Raw genomic sequence first — 21,613 nt, forward strand, 5'->3', positions numbered from 1 at the left:
AAATGCTGGAAATACTCAGCAGGTCTGGCAGCATCTGTGGAGAGAGAAGCAGAATTAACGTTTCAGGTCACTGATTTGCTGAGTATTTCCAGCATTTCTTGTTTGTGTTTCAGATATCCAGCATCTGTAGTATGTTGCTTTTATTCCTGTAAATGAAAATGTGTTTGCAATTTCTTCCTTTATTTTTCCCTTTTGTCCAATCTCAGGATTTGGAATGGTTCATTACCTAGTGATGATCAGCGTGGTGCTGCTCTGGAGCGGTCATGTTGTGCTGGGGTTTGCTGGAAGGAGGGAGAATTGTGGTTACACCGGAAGGGACACTATTGCCGGTGGCGTTGCCGGCAGTTTGGAGGGGGGTGGCTGCGCGCGCACATTCTGGTTTTCGGGCCGCTGCCATGGCGTCGCCGCCGAATCCGGCTTCCAAGATGGATATCGAGAACGCCACGCAGCACCTGCGGGATATGCTGAAGCTGGACAGGGTCTCTGGTAAGGATAGAGCCGGGCCGATTAGATTAAAGGCCCCCTACAGACAGGCAGCTGCGGCCCAGCAGAGAGTAACGGAGGTTACCCCGGATTCCCCGAAGGGGGATGGGAGGGGAGGGGAGGGGGATGGGGTGGGAAATCACTTTATCCCGGGGTTACCGGCACTACCCGAACCCACCGCACATGGGCTTGGCCCTACAGGGGGTTAGTTATCGTGTGAGAGGATGGTTCTCCCGGAACAGCAAGCTGCCTCCCTCTCTCCGGTGTCAGGAACCTGTTCCCGGCGCCTTGTCCATATGGCGGCGGCAGTGCAAGTAGACCGACTCCATGGGGAGGTTTCTTTGCTGATGCCGGGCAATGACTGAATCTATTTATCTCGTCGGATAGTTTACTTTCGGTTTCGTTTCCTTGATTAGCATCCTTTTGTAACAGTAGATATGACCAGACATTTCTTAATTATCTCTTCATTGAATTGAAGATTTTGGTATTAAATTAAAAATGCGGGTTCACTAACAGTCGACGTGTTAGCAGTTTTGATTTTGTGTTACTAGGTGACTTTGTTCTAAAAAGAGCTAACAAACTAGTTATTGGCTCAGTTTGTTAATCTGCTTGGAATAGATCACTCATTTCTGAATCCCCCGTCCTATTCTAACTTCTGAACGATGATATCATGGGAGAAAATGTTGATTATTACCAACACACGTAATGTGCAAGCAAGTTAACAATTAAAGAACTAATACAGAATTATGTTAAACCATTGTGTTTTTTTTTCTTTTGCTGTGTATTCTCATGGTTGGTCAAGTTTAATTCTGAGCCTGGCTGAAAATGATTATAGCTAGTAATGGTTTGCTTAATGTTTGCAAGCTTGCAATCTTGTTTTAATGTTACATGTTATATAATTTTACATACCAAAATTAACCTGCCATTATAGGTCAGTGCAGTCCATTTGCATTGCAGGTAATGAGATGGATGCCTTTTCTAGTAGGGCACAATTTTTTATGTTGTAGTCGAGAAACCTAAGTTGCAACACTATTGAACATTAGGCATGATACTATATCTCTGCTTTCTGGGGGGGCGGGGTGGGATGAAGAGGATAAACCTGCAGTTGACAGTTTGTTTAACAAATGTGCATCTTGTATGCAAGTCAGTCTGGTATTGACAGGTGTGTCAAATATAATGAATATTTGTAACCCTGATATGTTATGCTGAGTACTACATTTGAGATTTGTTGAGAAGCTGCAGAGTTATGCAATGCCATTTCTCAAGCTCCTATTTGTAGTAGATGCATGTGTTTTATATTAATTGCACCCATGAGTTGAATTTCAGATGCATTTTTAGAAAAATAAGGGCATCAGTTCCTAATCCAGCTAGTTTTTGGCCTTTTCCCAGTAAGATGGAGTAAGAGATGTGATAAGCTGTTGAGCTTATCGTTCGTACCAATGCAAAATGTAACATGGCTATTGGATGATGAAAATATTCTGCTCCGGTGGCTCATTCTGCTCATCTGTAAAATGGTGTCTCTGGTGTAGGAGACATTGAATGTCAAATCCACTCTTATTACAAAGTTTTAAAAAATGAACCTGTGATTTCTTTCCATCCAGCTGCTTCAGCTTGGAGATATTGGTGCTATATTCTGTGACTGTATTTTAATAAAATTGCTGATTTGGGGGTCTCTGCTTAGTCGCCTGGAAACCTTTGCTGCCAGCATTCATGACTCAAGTCCTTCCTGGGTGTGCCAATAGCTCTGCTCTTCCACCCAACATACCACAAGCCACCATCTCTCCCAGAACGGCAGCCAAAACGCCCCTTTTCTGGCAAACATTCCACTGTCATGGGGCAAATCTCCCAAGGCTCCTCTTCATTCCCTGATCAAACAATGGATCCCACTGTGGCAGTATTACCATCCAGAATGCTGCAAATGAAGTCTGCCCTATCCAATACATTAGACCACTAACATCCTGAGTCTGATGGAAATCTGGCTCACTGATAACTCCTTCCTTATGGAACTACCCATTTGACTGCATGCTTCACCCATCATTGGTAAGTTCCATCTTCTGCACTCCATCTGCAGTTCCAACACTTTCTCCTTATTTGAGAGCTTCATCCTGTCTTGCATTTCTCCTTCAAGTCCTTATCATCTACCATCCTGGCAACCTTAATGTTGATTTCCTGGCTGAGATTTGCTCTGTTAGCCACAGCAATGTCACTTCTCATTCTGGTGATTTCAACCTTCATCTCAACTTGCCTAGCCCACTCTGACTTTTCTCCCCTCCTGTATTCACTCACTTAACAGGAATAGGCAATTCAACCCTTCGCCTGTTCTGCCATTCATTGAAGTCATGGCTAATCTGTATCCTAAGTCCATCAGCCTGCCTTGGTAGCGTATCCTTTAATACCCTTGGTAAGCAAAAGTCTGTCCATCTTTGATTTAAAATTAATTGGTCTAGCACCTGCTGCTTTTTGTGGGAGAGTCTCCTATATTTCTACCACTCTTTGTGTGGCAAGTGTTTTCTAACCTCTTCTGAATGGCCTGCGTCTGATTTTTAAGGTTATGTCCCATTGTCCTAGACACCCTCACCAGTGGAAAAGGGTTCTCTCCCCCATCTCAATTACTGTCAAAATTCTAAAACCTTCAATCAAATGACCTCTTAATCTTCTACTTTTCGAGGAATACAAGCCTAGTTTATGTAATCTCACCTCATAGTCTAATCCTTGGAGCTCAGGTAACATTATTATGCATGTTAATCTTTCTGTTGTATGAGACTTCATCAGTTCTGGGTATTAATTCTTGATGAAGGCATTTCTGGTCACTACTTTGTTTTTCTTTTCTGTCCAATTTTCCCACTACTCTCAGCCCCTGGAAAGGACTTCCTCCCGGCTCTCGCCTCCATCATCAGTATATTTCTGACCTTCTCAACAGTTCTCTTAGCTCTGCCTGACACCCTCAAATTCCAGGAACTTTAAGATCTTCTCTAACACTGATCACTGGTTTTAGCTCCCACATCTGCACCTTCAACTTTAAAGGCTGCCGACTTTAACATATCTGGCCTATATGTGGCCTTGTTGCCAAATGCCAGAACTGTTTAGACCATCTGAAGAAATCAGTATCATGTTTTGAGGATGTTAGCAACAAGGACTTTGAAGGAGAGGTGGGAAGGAGTGGAAGTAAGCTGATGTGCTCAAATAAGGAAGCTACCGGACACGGGTGCATATGGACTTGCCAATGATGAATGGTGCATATAGCCAGGTGGAGTCACTTAAGTAAGATGTAAAGAATTATCATACCCAAATCCTTCTACTCCAGGATCTAACTCGAGGATAATGTCAGGCTCTCCATCTCAAAAACAAGCTGTTCCCTTAGGTCTGTACCCATGCTCATCATTCCCTTTTGTGCCAGTTCAAGGAGCTTATGGAATTCTTTGCCTTTTAAGATTCAGACCGTCTGCGTGACTATCATAGTCTTTTCTGCCTCCTCCCTTCCGGATCTCTCCGATACTAGTTCTAACTCTATAATCATTTGTCAAATTCTTCTCCATTTTCCCTATTCTCCATTTTCCCTATTCTCCATTTTCCCTATTCTCCATTTTCCCTATTCTCCATTTTCCCTATTCTCCATTTTCCCTATTCTCCATTTTCCCTTCAGTTCTCAGCACCTGCTCCCTTGATTCCCTACTCCGTTATTCCCAATCAACTGCTGACTCACTAACTTGCCTTCCTGTCCCTATGCTAGCTGACATTATCAAATGGTTCTTTTTCCTCCGGTCCCTTTTAAAACCTTTAACTCTTTGCAAACTAATGCTCTGTCTCTAATATCCCTTTCCTCTCCAAAGTCTTGAACATGTCTCCCAAATACGTGCCCACTTTTTCTGCAACTCCTTGTTTGAACATTTCAATTCAGTTTTCCGCTCTCTATCGCTGCATTGAAGCAGCCCTAGCCAAGATTACAAATTACGTCCTCTGTGATTGATGAATTATCCCTCCTTGTGTTTGACTTGTCAGCTCCTTTCACTTGGCAAACTACACCACCCTCTTCCAACACTTCTCTGTTTTACTGCTCAGTGGGATTATCCTTGCTTGGTTTGACTTTTACCTATTTGATCATCGACAGAGTAACTGCAGCAATGACTTCTCTTTCCGCCCCGCACCGTTAACCTCTGGAGTTTCCCACGGAACCATCCTTGCCCTCTCCTTAATCTTCGTGCTTCACTTTGACATTGTCAATTTCTATATATATGCTGATGACACCCAGCTGTACCTCTTCTCCACCCATCTTGCCCCCTCTGAAATTTTGTCTCTTTGGATGGTTTGTTCAACATCTAGTTAAGCTCAAATGAGCAGCAATTTTGTCTAGCTAAATATTGGTAACACAGATGCCATTGTCTTTGATCCCACCCGAACTCCATCTGCACAGTGGTGCAGTGGTTAGCACTGCAGCCTCACAGCTCCAACGACCCGGGTTCAATTCTGGGTACTGCCTGTGTGGAGTTTGCAAGTTCTCCCTGTGTCTGCGTGGGTTTCCTCTGGGTGCTCCGGTTTCCTCCCACATGCCAAAGACTTGCAGGTTAATAGGTGAATTGGCCATTATAAATTGCCCCTAGTATAGGTAGGTGGTAGGGAAAGGTGGGGATGTGGTAGGAATATGGAATTAGTGTAGTATAAATGGGTGGTTGATGGTCAGCACAGACTCGGTGGGCCGAAGGGCCTGTTTCAGTGCTGTATCTCTAAATAAAATAAAAAAATTAATATCCTAGCTACCCATTCCATTGTGGAAACCGTGGCTAATTTTCCACTCCCTTGCTCTTAAAATGCCAAGGTTTATTTGACAAAATATATATTATGTTGTCATGGCTACACTATTACAATTTGCAGTAATAGTGAATTTTCAGAACTGTTATTACACCCATATTCAGTTTCATATTGTAACCATAACCATCTTGATTCAAGGCAAAATGCCATTTTATAAAAACATTGCAGCTTTTCATGCATTGAGGTTTACTGAACAAAATTTTGAGATGCACCCTGAATTCTGATCATAAAATGTAATTCCTTCTCTTAGAGTCAACAATTGACAGCCAGAAGAAATCTGCAACTTACAATGGCGAACTAAATGGATTGCTGGTGCCAGATCCCATTGCAGCTGGAGATGGGGCCATGCTCAGCGAGTCAAACCATGCAAATGTGGACAAGCTGAACCTACAGGAAAATCAGGAGATGTATGATGCTGTGTTACTTAAATATCTTTTGATACCAAATGTAAAATTTTCTGTTTGGAAAAGTATCTTTTTAAAAAATTATGTATACTTAAATTTCCTGCCAACCCCCAGAAAAAATGATATACTGTATTAAATGTCCAACGGAGGGGATGCACAAAAGACCTATTTTTGGCGCTTGCTGGTGAATTCTCATGTGCAAAAGCATTTTGTATGGGTTTGGATTCCAGTTTTTTGCTACTTCCTACCCAGGAAATATATTGTCCCTGCTGAGATCTGACTTGTGATCATGCATGTGAAATGAGGAATCACAAGCACAAATAAAAATTCTGTCATTCGGTGGGGAATTTTCTTGATGTATCTCTGTGTACTGCACCACTGGGCAGCGTACTCATTTTGTTTTAAGGATACAGGCCTGCACTGATAATTTGATTGTCTTTCTCTAGATACCTCTTGGGTGATGACAGTTCAGATTGTGTTATATCTGCCAAAGAAGTGGAAATTGTAGCAAGCAATGATTCTAGCATCAGTAATAAGGCTAGGGGTAGCAACAAGGTAAGGCAGACTAGCTAAAAGGCACTAAATGTCGAGCATGTTAAATGCAGCCTTTGTTATCAAATTTATTGTACTTAAAATTTCTACTGAAATATTATGCATTAATCTTTGAGGGCAGAATAATGAAATAAAGTGTCCTTTTCACAGTTAATGTTGGTTGCTAATCAATACTGGTCTCAAACAGTCATAGTGGTCTTGTATAATGTGCATCTTCAATGTAAAATTAATATTTATTAGGATGTTTGCATCAATACATTGCACTCAAGCTGTAATACAGCCTTTTTATTACTCTACACAACCTGATAGCTAAACAGTAACAATATGCGTTGACAAAAACAAATTGAAGTCAAACTTTAAAATATTTATCTTAATGTATGATCTCAACTAACTGGTATATTATGTTTCAGGTAAAAATACAACCTGTGGCAAAATATGAATGGGAGCAGAAATACTACTATGGCAACCTCATAGCAGTGTCTAATCAGTATCTGGCATATGCCATCAGAGGTGAGAATGATTCATATCTAACAGATAAACAAGGCTGTTATAAAAGAACTTTGCATGATTCAATGAACTGCAGATCACACGCTATTTTAGTGGGAACATTTAGGATTGCAAAAACTGAAATCACTTTGCTGTTGGAGCAAAGAGAATAGCACTGATAACCCCATGCAACTATATTTGAATTTGACACATTTTGATAATTGTTGACGATTTGAGAATTAGAATAACATTAGGATTTGTTCAGAATGTCAGAGAGATTGCCTGTCTACTGTGTTGGAATCCATGCATACAGGCGCATTTAGAGCAATTTGTTTTCTGTACTGAATTGCTTTTTGAAATTCAATGACTTTTAGGCAAAGTATTTACATCAAAGTACAACTTTTAAAGACATTCAGTGTTAATTCATAGATGTTATATGGTAAACAGCTTTGATTTATACATTTACATGGAATCTAAATGTTTTTATTTCCTCTGCACAGGGGCTAATGGCATTGGCATGGTACGTGTATTGAGTGTTGGCATGGCTGAAAGGACTTTACTGAAAGGATTTGCTGGGGGAGTTGCTGATTTGGGCTTTGCACACCTCAACTCTAATCAGCTAGCTTGTGTTGATGAGGCAGGCAACCTGTTCATCTGGCAACTGAATGAAGAAAATGGGAAAATACAGTATCCTTGTCTGGACAATGAATTCCTTGGTTACAATTTTAATCTGCCGTACATTTTTATAAAGTTGATTGCTATTTGCAAAGTTACTGAAGAATTAATGCTGTAAGTAGATGAGTTTCCAGAGACATTTTATGACAGCTAGGAAACTCAGTTGTTGAGTACTGAATGTGGGAGAAGTAATAAGCCTTTGATCTAATTTGTTGTGATATAAGTAAACTGGTAGGTACCATTTGAGAATAGAGACCTGAGATTGTTTTGGAAACAAATGTAATTTACATTTGAGTGAGAAATATTAGTTTTCAAATGAAAAGAAGTTGGGAACATAGAGCAGGTCAACCAGCATCTGTGAAGAGAACAGATGTTTCAGGCGTACTTTTCTTCAGAACTGAAGCTAGTTGCTGATTAATCTGTGTAAGTCCAGCCTTTTCTGGTTTTCTTTATTTCCAACATCTGCAGTATTTTGCTGTTTACTGGGTTTTTTTTTTTAGAAGATTGCTTTCAGGGATTTTTATTTTTTTGTTTCCAGATTTTGTTATCTTATGCTTTGGATTTCAACTTCCTATTCTGTTTTTTCACTCTACAACCAAGATGGTAACTGAAGTTTGTGTGTGTTTCCACAGGTGCTGGCAACTCTCCAAAAGCTTGCTTAATTTACCATGTTACACCCTTGACTTGTTATAGGACCCGGAAGGGCATCCTGGGTGGGCCGAATCCAATTCTCACCTGATATCCGCATATTCTCATGTCGCACTGTTTGCTGAATGCTGATAGAAATGAGAAGCTATTATTCTTTCCTTTAAACTAAATAGTGGGGGCGAGGGATCAAGTGAGAGAAGATATGATAATTTAAAGAGAGAGGAGAAGGCAAGAGGACAAGATATCGATAAGGGTAATAATCAGAGTGTTGTGGGAAGGGACGGAGTGTACAAACTTAAGAGCGCACCAGCTGATAAGGCGAGAGGCTGCAAAAATAATAAAGACAGAATTAAAGGCACTTTATCTGAATGCACACAGCATTCGCAACAACGTAGATTGAGTTGTCAGCACAAATAGAAGTAAATGGGTATGATCTACTTGCCATTATGGAGATGTGGCTGCAGGGTGATCAAGGCTGGGAACTGAATGTTCAAAGGTATTCAACATTTATGAAGGATAGGCAAAAAGGAAAAGGAGGTGGGGTAGTGTTGTTAATAAAGGATGAGATCAGTACATTAGTGAGAGAGGATCTTAGATTGAAGGATCGAGATGTAAAATCAGTTTGGGTAGAGCCAAGAAACAGCAAGGAGCAGCAAACATTCGTAGGACTTGTTTTTATAAGCCACCAAACAGTAGTGATCATGTAGGGCACTGTATAAATAATGAAATTAGGGATGTATGTAACAAGGGTCATCGAGTAATCATGGGGACTTCGATCTGTCAGACTGGGTAAACCTAATTAGCATTAATGCCGTGGAGGACGAATTTCTGGAATGTATGCAAATGGTTTTCTAGAACAGTATGTTGAGGAACCAACTAGAGAATGGGCTATTTTAGCTCTGGCATTGTGCAGTGAGAAAGAGCTAATTAATCTCATTGTAAAGGAGCCTTTAGGGAAAAGTGGCCATAATATGATAGAATTTTACATTGAGTTTAAAAGTGATGTAGTTCAATCTGAAACTCGGGTCTTAAATCTAAACAAAGGAAGCTACAAAGGTATGAGGGGCAAGTTGGCTGTGGTAGATTGAGAAACTACATTAGAAGGTATGACAGTAGACAGGTAGTGGCTAGCATTTAAAGAATTAATACATGGTCTACAACAAATTTACATTCTTTTGAGACAAAAACCGAGCATGAAAGGTGTTCCAACCATGACTAACAAAAGAAGTTAAAGATTGTATTAGATCAAAGGAAGAGGCTTATAAAGTTGTCAAAAAAGTAGTAAGCTTGAGGATTAGAAGCATTTTAGAATTCACCAAAGGAGGACCAAGAAACTGATAGAGAAAATAGAATATGAAAGTAAACTAGCGAGAAACATGAAAGACTAAAAGCTTCTATAGGTATGTAAAAAGGAAAAGATTAGCAAAGACAAATGTGGGCCCATTACAGGTAGAGACAGGGGAATTTATAATGGGGGAATAGGGAAATGGCAGCAAAACTAAAATACTAGAGAACCAAGGGGCTAGTGAGAATGAGGAACTGAAAGAAATTAGTAATAGTAAAAAGTAGTACTGGAGAAATCCCCTGGACCTGAAGATCTACATCTCAGATTGTTGAAAGATGTGGCTGTAGAGATAGCGGATGCATTGGTGATCATCTTGCAAAATTCTATAGATTCTGGAATGGTTCCTGCAGATTGGAAGGTAGCAAATGTAGCCCTACTAGTTAAGAAAGGAGGGAGAGAGTAAACGGGGAACTACAGACCTGTTGGCCTGAAATCTGTAGTAGGGGAAATGCTGGAATCTATTATAAAGGATGTGATAATTGGACACTTAAAAAAATAATGGTATGATTGGGCAGAGTCAACATGGATTTATGAAAGGGAAGTCATGTTTGACAAACCTCTTGGAGTTTTTGAGGATGTAACTAGCAGAATAGATAAGAGGGAACCAGTGGGTGTGGTATATTTGGATTTTCAGAAGGCTTTTGATAAGATTCCACACAAGAGGTTAGTAAGCAAAATTAGAGGACATGGGACTGGGGGTAATATACTGGCATGGATTGAGAATTGGTTAACAGACAAAACAGTAGGAATAAATGGGTCATTTTCAGGTTGGCAGGCTGTGACTAGTGGGGTACTACAAGGATCAGTGCTTGGGCCTCATCTATTCACAATCTATATCAATGATTTGGATATGGGGACCAAATGTAGTATTTCCATGTTTGCTGATGACAGAACTAGGTGAGAATGTGAGTTGTGAGGAGGATGGAAAGAGGCTTCAATGGGATTTAGGCAAGCTAAGTGAGTGAGCAAGAACATGGTAGATGGAGTGCACTGTGGAAAAATGTGAAGTTATCCACTTTGGTAGGAAAAACAGAAATGCAGAGTATTTCTTAAATGATGAGTGATTGGTAAGTGTTGATGTCCAAAAGTACTTGGGTCTCTTTGTTCATAAGTCACTGAAAGCTAATCTGCAGGTGCAGCAAGCAAGTAGGAAGGCAAATGGTATGTTGGCCTCCATTGCAAGGGGATTTGAGTACAGGAGTAAACAAGTCTTGCTGCAATTATAAGCCTTGGTGAGATCACATCTGGAATATTGTGTACAGTTTTGGTCTCCTTACCTAAGGAAGTACATGCATACCTTGGGAGTGTACCAAAGGTTCACCAGACTGATTCCTGGGATGGCGTGATTGTCCTATGAGGAGAAATTGAGGAGACCAATATTCTCTAGAATTTAGAAGGATGAGAGGTGATCTCATTGAAACATACAAAATTCTTACAGGGCTCGATCTGGTTGATGCAGGAAGGATGTTTCTCCTGGCTTGGGGTTCTAGAACCAGGGGACACAGTCTCAGAATAAGAGGTAGGTCATGAGGACTGAGATGAGGAGGAATTTCTTCACTCAGAGGATGATGAATCTTTGGAATTCTCTACCCCAGATGGCTTGGAGGCTCAGTCATTTTGTATATTCAAGACAGAGATTGATAGATTTCTAGATATTAAAGATATCAAGGGATATGGGGATAGTGTGGGAAAGTGGCGTTGAGATAGATCAGCCATGATCTAGTTGAATGGCGGAGCAGGCTCGAGGTGACCAATGGCCTATTCCTGTTCCAAGTTCCTATGTTGCCCAGCCTCTGGATGCTGAAACTGATGCTAGTGCCATTGTTGCTACCTTAACTGGGAGCAACTAATTTTGAACAGAATGGTAATTAAGCCTGTTTCTTTCCTGGTATCACACCAGGTGGTGCATTCACCTACTGAATGATCAGGGTGATGAACAGACCATTTTTAAATGCGAAAATGCATACCTTCAAAGTCTGTACATTCAGGAAAAATAAGGAAGGAAAAAAGGATTGGGGGTGGCACTGTGAAACAAACTATTATAGTACTGGAGAGGGTTGATGTAGTTGAGAGGTCAAAATTTATTTGCTTATAGTTGAGGAGCTATTACTATACTGGATGTACACTATATGTCACCTTAATAGTGGGAAGGCGATAGACGAGCACATTTTTATTTATTCATTCATGGGATGTGGGCGTCGCTGGCTAGGCTACTATTTATTGCCCATCCCTAATTGTCCTTGAGAAGGTGGTGGTGAGCTGCCTTCTTGAACTGCTGCAATCCATGTGGGGTAGGGACACCCATAGTGCTGTTAGGAAGGAGGTTCCAGGATTTTGATCCAGCGACAGTGAAGGAACGGCAGTATAGTTCCAAGTCAGGATGGTGTGTGGCTTGGACGGGAACTTGCAGGTGGTGGTGTTCCCAAGCATTTGGTCGTGGGTTTGGAAGGTGCTGTCTAAGGAGCCTTGGTAAGTTGCTGCAGTGTATCTTGTAGATGGTACACACTGTTGCCACTGTGCATTGGTGGTGGAGGGAGTGAATGGCACCTGATCCACAAACAATCAAGTGGGCTGCTTTGTCCTGGATGGTGTCGAGCTTGAGTGTTGTTGGAGCTGCACCCATCCAAGTAAGTGGAGAGTATTCCATCATACTCCTGACTTGTGCCTTCTAGATGGTGGACAGGCTTTGGGGAGTCAGGAGGTTAGATACTCGCCGCAGGATTCCTGGCCTCTGACCTGCGCTTGTAGCCACGGTATTTATATGGCTACTCCAGTTCAGTTTTTGGTCAATGGTAGCCCCTAGGATGTTGATAGTGGGGGATTCAGCGATGGTAATGCTGTTGAATGTCAAGGGGAGATGGTTAGATTCTCTCTTGTTGGAGATGGTCATTGCCTGGCACTTGTGTGGCGCGAATGTTACTTGCCACTTATCAGCCCAAGCCTGGATATTGTCCAGGTCTTGCTGCATTTCTGTACGGACTGCTTCATTATCTGAGGAGTCGTGAATGGTGTTGAACATGGTGCAATCATCAGTGAACATCCCCACTTCTGACCTTATGATTGAAGGAAGGTCATTGATGAAGCAGCTGAAGATGGTTGGGCCTAGGACACTATCCTGAGAAACCCCTACAGTGATGTCCTGGGACTGAGATTGACCTCCAACAACGATAACCATCTTCCTTTGTGCTAGGCATGACCCCAACCAGTGGAGAGTTTTTCCCCCATACCCATTGACATTTTGCGAATGCTCCTTGATGCCATAGTCAGCCAAATGCTGCCTTGATGTCGAGCGCAGTCGCTCTTCCCTTACCTCTTGAGTTCAGCTCTCTTGTCCATGTTTGACCCAAGGCTGTAGTGAGGTTAGGAACTGAGCAGCCATGTCAGAACCCAAACTGCGCGTCAGTGAGCTGGTTATTACTAAGCAAGTGCCGCTTGATAGCACTGTCGACGGCACCTTCCATCACTTTACTGATGATTGAGAGTAGACTGATGGGGTGGTAATTGGCCAGATTGGACTTGTCCTGCTTTTTGTGTACAGGACATACCTGGACAATTTTCCACATTGCTGGGTAGGTGCCAGTGTTGTAGCTGTACTGGAACAGCTTGGCTAGGGTGCGGCACATTCTGGAGCACAAGTCTTCAGGACTATTACCGGAATGTTGTCAGGGCCGATAGCCTTTGCAGTATCCAGTGCCTTCAGTCATTTCTTGATATCGTGCAGAGTGAATCGAATTGTCTGAAGACTGGCATCTGTGATGTTGGGGACTTCGGGAGGAGGCTGAGATGGATCATCCACTCAGCACTTCTGGCTGAAGATTGTTGTAAGTGCTTCAGCCTTATCTTTTGCGCTGGTGTGCTGGGCTCCCCCATCATTGAGGGTGGGGATATTTGTGGAGCCACCTCCTCCAGTTAGTTATTTAATTGTCGACCACCATTCACGACTGGATGTGGCAGAACTGCAGAGCTTTGATCTGATCTGTTGGTTAATGGATCGCTTAGCTCTCTCTCGCTTACTGCTTATGCTGTTTGGCACGCAAGTACTCCTGGGTTGTAGCTTCATCAGGTTGACACCTCATTTTGAGGTATGCCTGGTGCTGTTCCTGGCATGCCCTCCTGCACTCTTCATTGAACCAGGGTTGGTCTTCTGGCTTGATGGTAATGGTAGAGTGGGGGATATGCTCGGCCATGAGGTTACAGATTGTGGTTGAGTGCAATTCTGCTGCTGCTGATGGCCCACAGCGCCTCATGGATGCCCAGTTTTGCATTGTTAGATCTGTTCGAAATCTATCCCATTTAGCACGGTGATAGTGCCACACAACACGATGGACGGTATCCTCAATGTGAAGGCGGGACTTTGTCTCCACAAGGACTGTGCGGTGGTCACTCCTACCAATACTGTCATGGACAGATGCATCTGCGGCAGGCAGATTGGTGAGGACGAGGTCGAGTATGTTCTTCCCTTGTGTTGGTTCCCCCACCACCTGCTGCTGACCTAGTCTAGCAGCCATGTCCTTTAGGACTCGACCAGCTCGGTCAGTGGTGGTGCTACTGAGCCACTCTTGGTGATGGACATTGAAGTCCCCCACCCAGAGTACATTTTGTGCCCTTGCCACCCTCAGTGCTTCCTCCAAGTGGTGTTCAACATGGAGGAGTACTGATTCATCAGCTGAGGGAAGGCGGTAGGTGGTAATCAGTAGGAGGTTACCTTGCCCATGTTTGACCTGATGCCATGAGACTTCATGGGGTCCAGAGTCGATGTTGAGGACTCCCAGGGCAACTCCCTCCCTACTGTATACCACTGTGCCACCACCTCTGCTGGGTCTGTCCTGCCGGTGGGACAGGACGTACCCGGGTATGGTGATGGCAGTGTCTGGGACATTGTCTGTCAGGTATGATTCCGTGAGTATGACTATGTCAGGCTGTTGCTTGACTAGTCTGTGGGACAGCTCTCCCAACTTTGGCGCAAGCCCCCAGATGTTAGTAAGGAGGACTTTGCAGGGTCGACAGGGCTGGGTTTGCTATTGTCGTTTCCATTGCCTAGGTCGATGCCAGGTGGTCCGTCTGCCTTCATTCCTTTTTATAGACTTTGTAGCGGTTAGGTACAACTGAGTGGCTTGCTAGGCCATTTCAGAGGGCATGTAAGAGTTAACCACATTGCTGTGGGTCTGGAGTCACATGTAGGCAGACCAGGTAAGGACAGCAGATTTCCTTCCCTAAAGGACATTAGTGAACCAGATGGGTTTTTACAACAATCGACAATGGTTTCATGACCATCATTAGACTAGTTTTAATTCCAGATTTATTAATTAAATTCAAATTCCACCTTCTGCTGTGGTGGGATTCGAACCCATGTCCCCAGAGGAATACCCTGTGTCTCTGGATTACTAGTCCAGTGATAACACCCTACCCTATAAGAGCAGAGTGGTTGTACTAGAACTGTATAAAACGCTAGTTAGGCCACAGATAGTGTACTATGTACAGGAAGGGTGTGTTCACCCTAGAGAGGGTACAGAAGAGATTTACAAGGATGTTGCCACGACTGGAAAATGTTAACTGTGAGGAAAAGTTGGATAGGCTGTGGTTGATTCCTTTGGATCAGAGGAGGCTAAGTCAAGATTTAATTGAGATGCAAGAAATTATGAGGGGCCTAGCCAGAGTGGATAGGACAAATTTATTTCCCTTAGTAGAGAGGTCAATAACCAGGTGTATAGATTTAAGGTAATTAGTAGAAGGATTAGAGGGGAGTTAAGAATTTTTTTCACTCAGAAGGTTTTGGGGCGGGGGGGGGAGGAGGGTGGGTGCGGTGATGTCTGCAACTTCCTGCCTGAAAAGGTGGTAGAAGCAGCACCTTCATTGCATTTGAAGTGCTGTAACGTAGAAGGCTATGGTCTAAGAGTTGGAAAATGTGATTAGGCTGGATAGTTCCTAATTGGCTGGTGGAGTGATGGGCTGAATGGCCATCTCAGTGCCATTAATTTCTTTGACAAATATAAAGTTCTTAAATAGTAGAGAGCCAAGCTGAATATAGAAAGTACAGAGGCAATCTAAAAAGGGGCAAAAGGAGTTTGAGAATAGAATACCGGCTAACAAAAAATTAACCCAAACTTCTTTTATAAACACAGTAAATAAAAGGGTCGTCAAAGGAAGGGTGGGCCAATTAGGGACCAAAAAGGTTCTTGTTGAGACAGAGGGCATGATTGAAGTACTAAATGGACACTTTACATTTTGCTTCATTAGAGAAGAGGATGTTACTCATGTAGCAGTAAAGGAAGAGGCAGAAGCGACATTGGATAGGATAAAAATTGATACAGCAGAGGTGCTTAAAAGTTGATCCTGTAATGTCGAAAAGTTGTCTGGTCTGGGTGGGATGCATCTTTGGTTACTGAAGGAAGTAAGGGTGGAAATTGCAGAGGTTCTGACCATAATCATCCAGTCCTCCATGGGTATGAGGGTGCGCCAGGATTGCAAACTTACAGCCCTATTTTTAAAAAGAAAAAGAGGCGAGGGATTAACCCTACAATTACAGGCCAGTCAGCCTACTGTTGGTGGCGGGGAAACTCTTGGAGAGGATATGGGACAAATTTGACATTTGGAAAAGTATGGGTTAATAAATGAAAGTCTGAACCGATTTGCTGAAGGCCAATCATGTTTGACTCACCTGATTAAGTTCTTCGAAGTAACGGAAAGGGTTGATGTGTGTATGTCGACTTTCAAAAGACATTTGACAAAATACTACATAATTGATTAGTTTGTGGAATTCAAGAGCATGGGATTAAAGGGGCAGTGCAGCATGGTTACAAAATTAACCAGGGGACAGAAAGCAGAGAGTAATGGTGAATGCTTATTTTTCAGATTGGAGGGAGGTATACAGTTGTGTCCCTAGGAGTTGGTGTTACTATTATTACAATGACTTTGGCCTGCTGCGTATTTTAGTTGGAAGAAATTTCTACTCACCTAGTACCGAATGTTGGAGAAATAGCATGACAATTTGGAGATGGTGGAGGGTTCAAGAAGTGGTGGTGAGGTAGAAGTAGGTGTTCTCAGTGGATACTTGGAACCTGACATGTTTTAGTTTGAGATACAGCACTGAAACAGGCCCTTCGGCCCACCGAGTCTATGTCGACCATCAACCACCCATTTATACTAATCCTACACTAATTCCATATTCCTACCACATCCCCACCTTCCCTATATTTCCCTACCACCTACCTATACTGGGAGCAATTGCTAATGGCCAATTTACCTATCAACCTGCAAGGCTTTGGCTTGTGGGAGGAAACCGGAGCACCTGAAGGAAACCCACGCAGACACAGGGAGAACTTGCAAACTCCGCGCAGGCAGTACCCAGAATTGAACCCAGGTCGCTGGAGCTGTGAGGCTACGGTGCTAACCACTGCGCCATGTTGCTGAGGAGCAGCATGTAAGTAACAAATAGGATGGTGCCAGGGATAGATTCTTGGGGGACACCAGAGGTGAGGGAGAGAGAAAAGAAACCATTGCAGTGATTCCCTGGCTACGACTGTATAGATAAGAATGGAGTCAGGTGACTGCAGTCGCATCCAGCTGGATGATGGAAAGAGGTGTTGGAGAAAGATAGTGTGGTGAACCTGGTCAAAGGCTGCAGACAGGCTGAGAAGGACAAGGAAGCATAGTTTGCTATGGTCACCATCAAATAGAATGCCATTTCTAGTAAACAATAAGGAGGGTAGTAAGAGAATTTAGGAGAACATAGACTGGTGAAATGGACAGAGACATGCCAGATGAAATTTAACGCAGAGAAGTGTGAAGTAATATATTTTGGTATGAAAAATGGAGCGGCAATATGAACTAAATGGTGCAATTTTAAAGTGGGTGCAGGAATTGAGACACATCCGGGCGTGTATGTACACAAATCTCAGAAGGAGGTAAAAACAAGGAAGTTATAATAAACTTTTGCAAAATGCTGATTAGGTCTCAGATCAAGTCTTGTGTTAAATTCTGGGAATCACATTTTAGGAAGTAGGTCAAAGCCTTAAGGAGAGTGCTAGAATGGTGCCTGGGAGAGGGAATTCAGTTACGTGGAGAAGCTGGAGTTGTTCTCCTTAGAGAGAAGGTTAATAGGAGATTTGATGGAGAAGCTCAAAATCATGAAGGGTTTTGATTGTGTAAGTAAGGAGAAACTGTTTCCAGTGGCAGAAGGATTAGCGACAAGAGGGCACAGGTGTTTGGCAAAAGAGCCAGGCCACATGAGGAAGCATTTTATTATGCAGTGGGTTGTTGTGATCTGGAGTGCACTGCTTGAAAGGACGGTGGAAGCAGATTCAGTAACATTCAAAAGAGAATTGGATATAGACTTGAGAAGGAAAAATTTGCAGGGGAGTGGGATTTATTGAATACTAAAAAGCAGGCACAATGGGCTGAATGGCTCCACTCTGTGTTGTGTGATTGAGTTTATAGTGAAAGGCCCGCCTTTTGTGAAATTCAGACTCCTGGTTCCTCTGTCTGACATATGAACTTAAGCAAGTTAAGAGGTTATTAGCCAAAAAATTGTCAACTTGCTAAATACTTTTGTAAATATAGCAGTTCCTATACTTAATGCTCAGGGAAAAAATCGTTGTGCACATCAAGAGACCCGAGGGAACACCTTTAAATACAAACAGGAGGGTCATCTGGTGCCCCTTTATTCCAGAGGAAAATGATGAAAACGATGAAGGAAATCAAACACTTGCTGTTTTACATGAAGATCGGGTAAGATGAATGGGAATATTTGGACACCAGTAACATTAGGACTTGTAGCTTGTTTTTTAAATGTTACTGTACTCTCGCTGCTGTTGCTCACAGGCACAAACTTTTTACTCATCAAGATGAGGGAAAAAAAATTGTTCTTTACTAGCTGCTACCCAGTCCCAGGTTTGTCCCAGACTGGCCAAGAGGGTGTGGGAATGTGGCGCACTGACATGGAACACAAAAGTCCGAGTGTTTCAAGCCTGTGTCCTCAATACCTTGCTTTATGGCAGCGAGGCCTGGACAACGTATGTCAGCCAAGAGTGATGTCTCAACGCATTCCATCTTCGCTGTCTCCGGAGAATCCTTGGCATCAGATGGCAGGACCGTATCTCCAATGCAGTTCTCGAGGCAGCCAACATCCCCAGCATGTACGCCTGACTGAGCCAGCGGCGCTCGAGATGGCTTGGCCACGTGAGCCGCATGGAAGATGGTAGGATCCCCAAGGACGTGTTGTACAGTGAGCTCGTCACTGGTATCAGACCCACTTGCCGTCCATGTTTCTGCTTTAAAGACGTTTGCAAACGTGACATGACATCCTGCGACATTGACCACAAGTCGTGGGAGCCAGTTGCCAGCAATTGCCAGAGCTAGCGGACAGCTATAAAGGTGGGGCTGAAGAAAGGCGAGTTAAAGAGACTCAGCAGTTGGCAGGAAAAGAGACAGCAGTGTAAGGAGAGAGCCAACTGTATAACAGCCCTTTACCAACTTTACCTGCAGCGCCTGTGGAAGAGTCAGTCACTCTAGAATTGGCCTTCATAGCCACTCCAGGCGTTGCTTCACAAACCACTGACCACCTCTAGGCACTTACCCATTGTCTCTCGAGACAAGGACGCCAAAAAGGAAAGGAGTCCCAGGTTTGTGGTAATTTTAACAACATTAGTTATCTGTTACCTGTTTAATAAGGAAGCATGGTTTTATTGCAGTTTGAATTGATGAGATCTAAGACTTTGGATGGGGTCCTGATTTTCATGGCTCAGCATTTCACCATGTGGTGCATTTATCCAATGACATTGGGGGAATCAAATTAATACTGTTTGATTTAATGGATGGGTGAATTTTCATTTCTTTGCGGTTTTAAATGTTTTATACTTGTCACTTTACACAGGCTGAAGTTTGGGATCTGGATATTCTAAGAAACAGCAATAGTGTCTGGCCCATTGAAGCAACAGATATAAAAGAAGGCTTTATCATTGTGAAAGGGCACACTGCAGTAAGTATAGTCTTAAATGAAAAAAAAAATCTGCAACTGAATCTGTTATTTATCTGTTGCATATTAAAAGTTTTGTGTCAAAAATGAATGAATGGTTTAGCATTTCTGCTAACTTACTGACTAATCATGTTTGTGACATGCTTAGCAGCAAGTCTACTTAGAAAAGCAACAAAAAGTTGGTACGCTTGAATGGAGTGCTTCTAATTAGTTATTTTTATATATTGCGATTAATTTTATTTTTGAAAGATGACAAACGTTGTTTTGCAATGTTTCATAAGAGGCATTTCCTGGGTGTTATTGAACCAGTTGAAAAGTTGAAAGTTCCAATGAAACAGAGCTCTTGACTCCTTGCACTTGTGACTACTTTCCAGGTGTTTTGAGTAAGTAACATAGTGACTACTTGCATTTATATAGCAGCTTTAATGTAGTAAAATGTCCTAAGGCGCACAGGAGAGTTACCAAATGTAAGGAGGTATGAAGATAGGTGACCAAAAGCTTGGCTGAAGAGGTAGGTTTTACGAGACGACCTAAAGGAGGGGAGTGAGGTAGATATGGGGAGGGAACATTAACGATTTCAAGCAGGAGAAGATCGTTGTCCCATTTAGCCCATCAGCTGTATTCCTTTGGTGCATTTCTGATACTGAATCCCATTGTGTTGTCCAGAACTTGTCTAGTTCCTTAGCTCAGTTGATAGCACTGTCGCCTGAAAGTTGTGGGTTCAGTTCCACTCCAGAGCACATAATCTGGGCAGTCACCACAGTGCAGTATTGAGGGAAAGCTGCACTGTCAGAGGTGCTATCTTTTGGTGAGATGTTAAACCGAGGCCCCATCTGCCCTCAGGTGGATGCAAAAGATCCCATGGCACTGTTTTGAAGAAGAGCAGCGAAGTTTTCCCCGGTGTTCTGGCCAATATTTATTCCTCAACCAACACGTTTATCTGTATGAAAAAAACTGGTCATTGTTACATAACTCTTTTTGGGAGCTTCTGTGTGTGAATTGGCTGCCACTTTTTCTGCTTTACAGCAGTGACTACACTTCAAAAGTAGTACGATGACTGTAAAGTGCTTTTTCCTCATACGTCATTCCTTTAAGTTCTGGAATCAAACTTTCAGTCCTGCTCTGTACTCTCCAATAATTGAACATAGTTTTTGAAATGGGAAGAATGACACAGCATGCAGTAGTCCAGATGTGGTCTCACCAAGACAAAATAGAGTTTAAACATGATTCTTCTGGATTTTATGTGTTCTTCTTGCTATATGCTTCCCAACACTTTGTTTTTTTTTTACACAGTTGTGCTGATAGGTTCTAGTTAGCTTTAAACTGAGTTCAGTTGCGTTTTGGGGAATTAGATTTCAAAAATAACATGGTACTGAGGTGTGTACATTAATGATGGATTGTGCTATTGGAAGTGTTTTCGCTTTGATTAATGTAGTAGAAGTCATACGTGTCTTTCTTGAGGAACAAAAAGTACAAGAAGAATTACTGGTAGTGTAAACCCAGTTTTGTAGCTTGTAGTTCCCTGATGAAAATCCTACCTGTACCCTTTCCTACTACCTTGCTATGACTGTTGGTGTGCTCTGCATTTTTGCTGGGGCTGCTGTGTTTTTTTTTGTTTTAGACATTTCTGAAGCAGAATTGTTTGCAGGCACTCTGAGATCTTATAGAATGATTGCTTGGTGCTAACAGAATCAATAAAGTGTTTGATTGTCTTGTCGTAGTGTTATAGGAACATAGGAATAAGAGTACGTCATTTAGCCCCTTGAGCCTATTCCAGCATTCAGTGAGATCATCGCTGATCTGCATCCTAACTCAATATACCTGCCATTGCCCTGTATCTCTTAATATCTTTGGTTAACAATCTATCAATTTCAGATTTCAAATCTAACAGTTGATCGAGTATCCATTTCCATTTGTGGAAGAGTTCTACCACCACTTGCATGTAGAAGTGTTTTCTAATTCACCCCTGAAAGGTCTGGCTGTAATTTTTTAGATTATGCTCCCCCAATTTCCAGATTCCCTGAACAGTGGACATAATTCTCTGTTTGATCTATCCATTCCCCTTAATAACTTAAACTTCAATGAAATCACCCCACAGCCTTTTAAAATACAACCTTAATTTGTGCAATCTCTTCTGGTAATTTAGCCTTTGGAGTCCAGATAGCATTCTGGTAAATCTACGCTGTAGTCCCTCCAAGGCTATTATGTCCTCCCTAAGGTATAGTGCCCAGAACAACTTTC

The 21,613-nt window shown here is 42.5% G+C and overlaps 1 protein-coding gene across 1 annotated transcript in view; it reads left to right on the forward strand.

The window, feature by feature from the left end:
- The first annotated feature begins 317 nt into the window (after window positions 1-317).
- Window positions 318-21,613, forward strand: part of edc4 (enhancer of mRNA decapping 4) — a 113,410-nt gene continuing 92,114 nt past the window's right edge. Inside the window, exons 1-7 of the mRNA XM_068049542.1 lie at window positions 318-486; window positions 5,540-5,696; window positions 6,140-6,248; window positions 6,656-6,755; window positions 7,232-7,418; window positions 17,982-18,126; window positions 19,271-19,375. Of these exons, the coding sequence (XP_067905643.1) occupies window positions 396-486; window positions 5,540-5,696; window positions 6,140-6,248; window positions 6,656-6,755; window positions 7,232-7,418; window positions 17,982-18,126; window positions 19,271-19,375 (894 nt within the window). The 5' untranslated portion in view covers window positions 318-395. The remainder of the gene's footprint in view (window positions 487-5,539; window positions 5,697-6,139; window positions 6,249-6,655; window positions 6,756-7,231; window positions 7,419-17,981; window positions 18,127-19,270; window positions 19,376-21,613) is intronic.

This window comes from Heterodontus francisci, chromosome 17 (genome assembly GCF_036365525.1).
Source record: "Heterodontus francisci isolate sHetFra1 chromosome 17, sHetFra1.hap1, whole genome shotgun sequence".
Taxonomy (NCBI): Eukaryota; Metazoa; Chordata; class Chondrichthyes; order Heterodontiformes; family Heterodontidae; genus Heterodontus; species Heterodontus francisci.